This window comes from Terrapene carolina, unplaced genomic scaffold (assembly GCF_002925995.2).
Source record: "Terrapene carolina triunguis isolate 2854851 unplaced genomic scaffold, T_m_triunguis-2.0 Scaffold132, whole genome shotgun sequence".
Classification (NCBI taxonomy): domain Eukaryota; kingdom Metazoa; phylum Chordata; order Testudines; family Emydidae; genus Terrapene; species Terrapene triunguis.
Window position 1 is genome coordinate 5,204,134 of NW_020664483.1, and position 9,107 is coordinate 5,213,240.

Consider the following 9,107-nt stretch of genomic DNA (forward strand, 5'->3'; position numbering starts at 1 on the left):
ATAGGAAAAGTTGACACATACACAAAGCAACACCACCTAAGAAGAAATGCTCAGTGTTTATTCAACATTTACAACACTATCTTGTTATCATCTCTTCTTACAAACTCGTTATTATGAAATGAGTCTCAAATGTGACTCCTGTATTTTAGGACTAATTATTAATCGATAAACTTGTTATTTAGTCAACTTAACATAGTCAACAGAAAGCAAGATACCTTTGTAGTCCGTGAAGGATATGGTTGCAGTTTTTACTTGTTTATTTAAGAACTAGCATCAGCGTTCAGTTCTTAAATCTTCAGTTCTTAAATTTCAAAATCACAAAATAAGATTTCTGAAAAATATACTGTCATCAATATACATCCTAAGGTTCTGATCCTGCAATTAGTTCTGCATGGGTGGGCCCCCTTAATCTATGCATCACCCCAGTGAAATCAGCGGAGCTGTGTTGGCACAAGAGTCTTTGCATGGAACTTATTGCCCAATTGGGGCCTAAGGTACAAAGCCTCCGTTTCATTCTCACTTTGCTTTATGTGAGAGACGCAGCTTTGTACTGATGCAGAGAAACCTGTACGAGAGTGAGTCCACTCTTGTTAGAGCAACCTCTTGTCTTAGGGGGCTCTTACGGGTAGTCTTCAGCTATGCCAATTACATTTCTGCTCCTCTTCTGGGGGCCACTTCTGCTAAAGCAACCAATTTGTCTTAACATCCTGAGTGATTGCTTAATGCAGGTTTAGTTATTCTTAGCACTTGCAGTTTTTCTGGCTTCAAAGGGACACTGTCAACATAATGTTGTAAACAGATGAGAGATTAGCAAGAGCTGAAATGTTTAAAATCCAGTCTACTTGTCACTACTTATGCTCTTTATTGTTTGCATTTCACTCAGCTCTGACAATGCAAGTTTTGCTTTGGTTCAGAGTCAATTTCACTTTCATGTTCTCAGTTCAGCAAGGGTTAGGTTTCAAACACTGCAAGAGTGTGATAGTTTGCTTACATAAACTTTTAACTGGATTTTTTCTTTAATTGTGGGAACATTTCTATTGATTTCAGGTTTTATAAAGGCTTGCTGCAAAATGTAAATATCAGCCCAATTTAAGTTGGCCCATTCAATCCTCTTGCACCTCTGTAAGGTAGGCAAGTATTATGGGACACTGAGGCAGAGATATTAAGTGATTTGCCCAAGGTCAAAGAGGGTCAGTATCGGAGACTAGATTAAAATTCAGGACTTCCCGCTTCACTTCTGTGCTCAGACCACACCCCTCTAACTTGTCTCAATTGCACTGTTTTTTTCCTTCTCTGTGTATTCTTCAAGGCGCAGGAGCCATTTGTTCCAATAGTGAGAGCACAGATCCGAGTCCATGAAATGTGGATGTGCAGGGGAGCCATCTTTATAAGAAACCACAATGAGTCCACAACTAACCTGCAATGAAAAGCAGGACATCAGTTGTTCAATATCAATATGCAGGTTCAGTTGACTATTCCAAAGATTAAATTGCATTTTCACCATGTAGATCAATGTAAAGCTAAAATAAAACCCACTAACTTTAATGAGCAATGTTATTCACAATAAAGCACCAGGAGCCCGGTTTTCCAAAGTGTGGAGTGCCCACTGACTTGGAGTTGTAGGTGCTCAGCAATCCTGCATATCAGGCCTTAAGGGTCTAATCCTGTGTTCTGGACATTGACAAAATTCCCATTGACTTTGAGTAGATTTTTGCTTGTACCAGTACAGATTCAGGCCCATGCTATTCAGCAAATCAGGCTGTAAGGAAATGGTTACTTCGGCATGTTCCACTACCTAACAGACTTGTCAAATAAAATAACATAAAAAGTTAACAGTGAAGAATAAAGTGATATCATTGGCCTGTTATCAGAGCCATTTTTTTTTTTAAAAGGAACAGAACCATGTAGCTACTTCCTATATTTCTCAATGAAATGATCCTGCCATAGCATTATACAAGTCCTCAGCTTAACTGATCTGTTTCTTTCCTTTCCTAGAAAGTCCTCGACAGGGCCTTGGGGTATCCTGTCATTTTCTCCTGCTTTAATCTCCCCTCTCCAAATCAGGAACTGCCTTCCTTCAGGCCAAGCAGATCCTCTTTGGAGTCTATAAACACACATCCCTTCCTCAGCTGTTGAGTAATGGGCACCATTTCCCTTCACTGCTAAGGAACGGAGTAATGTTCCCGGATGGTTTAAGGAGAGCATTTAACCACATCTATTCAATTGCCAGTGGACTAAGGCACTCTTCTAGGAGGCAAGCAGGATGTTTGTTGCTAGCTCATTTCCTTGTTTGCCTGCTCTCGAGTTTGATTCCTCTCCACCCCTTTCACATGCCACGCTCATGCAAAGCAGCATGGAGCTGGATGGTTCTTCTCCCCCGCTGTGCATTGCCCAGATGCTATGTTCTCACTGTAAACTGGCTTGCTGCGTTAGGGTCTGACTTTCCGTAGGGCCGTGCACCTGTAGCTCCCACGGAGTTCAGCTGGAGATTTGGGAGCTCAGCACTTCTCAATAGCTGCGCCATTAGCTAAGGGCCTGATGAGTGGAAAGTTCCTTGAGTACACTGACAACATACTGCTGACCAAGGGAGGCAGCAGGAGCAGCAATGATGGTGGAATTAGCTTAGGTTGGGACAGGTACAAGCATGTAAATGCTAGCTGCAGTTCTATATTGGAGAGGGGGTGACTAGAGGACGTGAGTGGGGAAAAATGAAGTTGATGTGAGCACTCCTGCTTCTCTCAGCAGGGAGTAGGCCTACTGACCTGGAAGTCATAATTAGCATCATGGTTTATGGCTCCGGTATATGCTGCAACCTGTAGTGGGTTGTCAAATGTGTTCCGGAGATACGGCTTTGATTTCTCTGAAGTCTTCCAGTCAATCACACATAACTGGCCTCTGTAAAACCAAGCAAAAGGGGAGTATTTTAGTAAAACTTAGTGCTAATGAAAAAACATGACATCAGACATGTAAGTCACTCACTTTACTCTATTTCTCCTGTTTCCTGCTGATGAGGTGTCACTTGTAATTATTACATTGCTGGTGCCAGCCTAAGTTATGAACTCCTTCTGCACAGGCTGGATTAGATCCAGGGACCAATAAGTACAAATACCAGTGGCAGTTCTAGATGACACCACTTTGGTTCACTTAGCCCTTTCGTGCTAATGTGATGCTCCAGTGGTGTGCAGAGGTTACTCACTAAAGAATAGCAGCACTGCTGTTAGCAGGGCAACCTGATCGCCATATTTGGGGTCGGGAAGGAATTTTCCTCCAGGGTAGTTTGGCAGAGGCCCTGGAGGTTTTTCGCCTTCCTCCGCAGCATGGGGCAGGGGTCGCTGGCTGGAGGATTCTCTGCGACTTGAAGTCTTTAAATCATGATTTGGGGACTTCAACAGCTGAGTCAAGGGGGAGAATTATTCCAGGAGTGGGTGGGTCAGCTTTTGTGGCCTGCATCATGCGGGAGGTCAGACTAGATGATCATAATGGTCCCTTCTGACCTTAAAGTCTATGAGTCCTCCTCCCATCCCTATTTCTCGTTCTGAACCTGCCTGACCTCCCCTGTTCCATCCCTGGTGCTGTTGCTTTGATGCCTCTTCAGCTCCACAGTCTCTCTGGCTTCCTCCCCCAGTCCACTCAACCTCCCAGCTGCTACTTGATGTGTCCTACCATCTGAGCCACATAACATCAAATAGGCCAGATCTGGCCCACAAGCCAGCTGTTTGGTCACCAAAGTCATATAAAACACAGTGGGATATAATAGGAGAACCAGCATCTCACCGATACTCAGCCACACAATCCACAAGGCCTAAATAGTGAAGAGTCTCATGATGAACTGCACTTTCAAGAGCTTTTACTCCACTGATGTCTCTCAGGACATGCTGCACACTTGCTAAGTAGCCAGAGACCGTGGTATCTTTTTCCTGCTCCTTCAACGGAACCTCTTCAGACAAAAAGACAGATTCCAAAGCTGCATGGAATAGTTTTCCTTGAAGGAATAGGTCTATGAAAGATGACAGAAAAAAGATCTTTAAAACCCCTTTCTTAATAAGCAATGCTCACATATGGAATAAATACGTATTTTAAAAACTGCTATACAATCAGCTTAGCTTAGCTAAAATCAGCCCCATTTTGGTGCTGAAACAGCTTCAAGGGTATAGGAAGGGGAAGGGAACAAATAATGGACTTGTTTAAGGTATTAATCTAAATTAGCCTCTGTATTCATGAATTGAGTGGAGCAATTTACGATGTGGTCAGATTTATTCTTTAGTCAAACATATTTGCCATACAATTTCTATGAATCAGTCTTGGCCTGTACAATGCTTGTGAGCAGTTCATGGTATTCGATATCAAAGCTGTGATGGTTAGTTTTAATTGGATGCACCTGTTACCTGACTGAACATAACTCTTAGGATAAGGTTTGAGTTAGGAATGATAGCTGCTTAAAATTTGCTGTTTCTGTAGAACATGCTTGCTAGTATGTTTGTTCATGAAAATATTCAAGAACACAGACGGGGTGTGAATACAGCAAATTCAGCTTTTAAGTTGAGCAAAAATTTATGTAAGAAGTGTCAAAGAGCTAGCCAGCATCCCCAAGACTGGGCGTTTCAGCAGCACTACGGTGCCTTAGCTCCACTGACCATGGGGAAATCAGTTGACAGTCTTTATGAATTAAAGACTTCATATGCACTAGGACTTCACAGAAAAACTTGGAATTCACATTAAGGACTTCAATATATCAAGCAAGCTTGGGCAAGTGGCTGCCCAAATTCTGGTTGGTTTGGCACACACAACAGGACCAAAGACACTTAGCTAAAGAGCCTCAGGCTGTTGAGACAGCCAATGGTCTATAATCAGATAACTGGCCAGCAGGCTTTGAAGTCTGCACTCCAGGTCTGGGTCCCTGAATGCAAATATCAAAGTCTCCAGAACTGTCATCTCCAGTTATCCAAAAATTCTCGGTGTCCCATGACCCTCAGACAATCATTGTTACACTGTGGTGTTATGTAGTGCAGTGAACTACTTTATTCCCAAACACGGGTAAAAAAAGATCATTCTATCTGTAGAAGTTCTAGTCAAACTCCATAAATCAGGTGGGAAGTATCAACCTGTTGCAGATTCTAGCAGGTACTACCAACATAATGGGGGTTGGAGCAAGGAACTCCTAAATTCTAATCCCACTTTACCACTAAGTACTATTAGGTTATTGGTTCAACCCCTGTGGTTCTTGTAGTCAATGGGAGTGTCCCTGAATAAGCAATCAGGGAAGGCCTCAAAATGTGGTCCATTAATACCAGGCATTCCTGTAAAGTACTTTGAGATTCTGAAATGGACGCTGCTATATGGATATGCAAAGTGTGTGTCTTCTAGGGCCAGATCCGGCAGCTATGCTGCTGAGAGCCTGGCCCATTATTTTTAGAAGCATTTTGGTTAGACTTACTTTTGGTATATTCTGCAAAACCATCTTTTCCAAGTTCCAGAATCATCCGCTGCTTCCACCTCTTCAGGTAGAATGCCTGGTCCAAAGGCATGGTCTGCTGAAGAACACTCGTCACACTGGGCACCTTGTGCCTTTGTAAACCGATTTTCAGCAGGTGCTTTCGGTCACTGTTTGGAGGCAAAGTTCTTTTATTGGAGTTTACCAGAGGGACCCAATTTTTTGGAATTTTTGCTTCAACATCCTTAACTGGAGACTTAAACTTACTCACTGGTCCATATATCAGATTATCTTCTTCATACAATGTTTCCGGTGTCTGAGGGCTGGCTTTGGAAGATGTGACAGAACGGACCAAGTTCATGTATCTTTCTTGGTCAACTTGCTCATAACCATTCTCTTTTTTCTTCTTGCTGCAAAGGTAGGAGGAGATACACAGGCACACACACGGGACTTGATTTTTGCAAAAATGTTCTGTCAACAGCATTTTTAGTCTCCCAGATTTTCTGGTTAATAGCTCGAGGGATTTCATTCCCAGAAGCAGCATGTATAGATGGTTAAACAGAGTTTTCTTTCTTCTGTTAGGAGCATTCATAACCTTCCATAATTTCCTACTGTAGAAAAAGAATTTCCATGATTTGAAGAGTTACTGCACTTTAGTATCATCAAGCTATCATCTCACTTTACAAATGAAAGCTGCACAGTATTCATTAGTGCCTTTCATATCAACTGAACTCCTACCACTTTGAGTTAAACAACACAGTAATAGTGAGAAATAATAGCAGATGGAAAGATAAAATAAGAGGTATAGACAAGAGGAAAAAACGTTTTCAGTTTTGAAATGCAGTGGAGAGATAAAAGAAGGCTGTTGCAAGTGGGAGAAGCTGTAGTGCAGAAGGCTCTTACAGTAGCAAAACTGTAGGAAGGTACAGAGAAGATGGTACTACATGCAGGGAGAAAGACACAAGCTACATGGGCTAGACAGAAGCAAGTCCCTGCATTAGAATTAACTGACTAGAGAGGGCAGATGAGCTCTTCGGGAATGGTGTGGATGTGTTTGTTCTCTGTACATGTGAGAAGGCAGCCAGCAGTATTATGTACAGCCTAGAATCTGGAGAGCTGAGACTTGGAGAAGCCTAAGAGAAGGGAGATAAACTAAAAATATTTGCAATCTTCAAATACCAGTTTAAGCTCTTTTGGAAAATATATATTTTAAATTAAAATTTTAGATTCCACCCCCCCCCAAACTGAAAATAAAACAAGTCCTCTTTTTAAGCAAAAACATTTTAGGATATTTCTTTAATAGAAGCTGCAGACCAAGATAGTCTAGTTTATAGCCTGGCTCTGAAAAGTATGTTGTAGTTGCAATTTTTGGCTCTGACCCTGAGTAGTTGCATTGAAATAAGTGTGCTTCCTAGTATGCTTAAAATTAAACATAGGCACAAGTCCTTGCAGTATTAGGGCCTTGCAGTATTAGGGCCCAAGTTTTCTTCCATTGAAAACTATCCACTTAGCAATCAGTTACTTCAATCCATGTTTTGCAAATAAAACATGCAGGCAATATGTATTATAAGCTAACAGGACTGCTTTGTTCTTGAAACACTTCAGTATTTTTCATTTCATTCACTGCATTTCTCAAACACTCCACACACTGTTCAAACAGTAGGAGTACTAGCGAAAAAAATAAAAAGGTCTTGATCTTACAAGTTCTTCTGGATAGGGACATCCCTGCGCTCACACGGAGTCCTGATTAAGTCAATGGGGCTCACAGGACAACTTGCAAGAGCTGTGCCCAAAAGCACTTATAGCTTAGTAGATGGAGCAATCCTAGTGACAAAGGACGTTATGCAGTCCTAGTTAAGGTGCATCCCTTACTATCAGTTCATCAAGGGAATTGCTAGTAATTTTAGGATTACATCATGGACTGTAAAAGAGAGAGAGGGGGGAAAAAAACCAATACAAGCTGTTCCAGCCCAGAATTGTTTGCACTTGTTTGTATAATGTAAGTTAACTCCTTTGGGAAACCATAAGGTATGTAGTGGAAATGAAAAATAAATCATAACTTCCTGGTCAATACAGTTATTGTGCTTTTTTTTTTTTTTTTTTAGAGTAAAAACAAGGTACTTTTAAAAAGGAAAACTTTCCTACTATGACATTTTGAATACCAAAATATAGTTTCCCTATGATTACATTTGTATAGCAGAGAAGTCAGTATTCAAGCTTAAAGGGATGTCAAAATCTTGATCTACTTAAAAAAAAAAAAATTAGGATTGTGTTGTGTCCTGTTACGTTTGCTGTGTCCTCTTATATCTGTTCGCTCTTTTCCAGTGTGCAACAATGGGAAATTGACATGAATCTTGCTCTGAGCATCCTGACATTCAGACTCTTGTCAAGTTTAGTTTTCTGTCTGCACACAAGAATAGAGCAGTCAGGTGTAGTAGGGAAGGGCAAATCAATCCATTCCAATCATTTTCTTACTAAGACAAGGTGTGCAACTATTGCCAAAATTAGATCATGAGTAGTAACGCTGTAGATTGGTTTTATGCAATGGGCTAAATTCTGCCCAGTTCAATCTCATTGAAATTAATTGCACAGGTTTTGAGTAAAATCTGAATATCAATTTTCATATTACTTCTCATTTTTACTTGGTGGCAGGCTGGTTTTTGCCAGTTTTGCTCTTCCTACAATAGAGGCTTTATCCTTTCTTTTTAGCAATACATTTATTCTTTCTGGTCATGTAAAGAAGTACTATACTTTGCATTAAGTACACATCAGTTTCAGTTCTTCTCAGACACAATTTTTAAGTCAGTCCACCTTGGGCTTCTTGTGAGCCTTATAGTTCATGTTTGCTATAAATCACTGAACAGAAGCTTAACAAATAGAGAACTGATTAAAACAATCTGTTCTTGCCAATAGGCACTCTTCTTTAATCCTGTTGACCACTCTTCATTTTTAATAGAATTATTTCCAGTCTCTGATTTAGGTCAGTTACCTGTCATAATTTGCTACTTGCTAGACAAAGAATAAGAAGTGATGTTTGTAAATTATGACAGAGGTATACATTCTAAAGACTGTCAAAATGTACTACCTTGTGTATGAAATGATGGGAAGTGGTGCACGTAGCAAATTGATATCTAAAGGTCAGACTTTGTTACCAGAAGCAAGTTGTTTCAGGGAAGCACTGTCTCCCTACCCAGGTTTTTACAATGAAACAATCTGTTCTCCCTTGCTCACACTACCATCCTTAGGGATTGGGGGAAATTTCTAACCTACCTGCTAATATGCCCATTGCCCTCTAGTGGCTGACACACAGAAGAAAGTCTTCTGACTAATAAAAACTAAAGGAATTCTTGAGTTTTTATGGAGGAGAATATTAAGCTCTATGCCCTGAATCACATGATGTTTGTGTGTAAAGAACGCATGATCACTTACAAAGGAAAATTAAACTCTGCCTACACTCGCTGTACAGAGGGACAATGAAAAAAAAATTCTAGCCCTACCCCTTCAAATTCGGTGATGAATCCTGGTCACGTGCTCAGAGTTGACATATGCCAAGAAGACTGCTGCCTACTGGGTAGCAAATACAAGCCACTAATTTCACCTCAAAAAGAACAGGAGTACTTGTGGCACCTTAGAGACTAACAAATTTATTAGAGCATAAGCTTTCGTGGGCTACAGC

At 40.8% G+C, this 9,107-nt stretch overlaps 1 protein-coding gene across 2 annotated transcripts; it reads right to left on the bottom strand.

Annotated features, from left to right (window-relative positions):
• Positions 1–37: 37 nt before the first annotated feature.
• Positions 38–6,038, bottom strand: MGME1 (mitochondrial genome maintenance exonuclease 1). Of its 2 annotated transcripts, XM_024206382.2 has the most exons (5): positions 5,703–5,766; positions 5,435–5,601; positions 3,775–3,997; positions 2,763–2,895; positions 38–1,417 (listed from the first exon to the last, which is right to left on the bottom strand). In XM_024206382.2, the coding sequence occupies exons 1-5, from the start codon at positions 5,708–5,710 to the stop codon at positions 1,259–1,261; spliced, it is 690 nt and encodes a 229-aa protein (XP_024062150.1). In that variant the 5' UTR covers positions 5,711–5,766; the 3' UTR covers positions 38–1,258. The 2 variants fall into 2 exon arrangements, with proteins under 2 accessions (XP_024062150.1, XP_024062149.1); XM_024206381.2 differs by having other exon boundaries at positions 5,435–6,038.
• Positions 6,039–9,107: the final 3,069 nt, after the last annotated feature.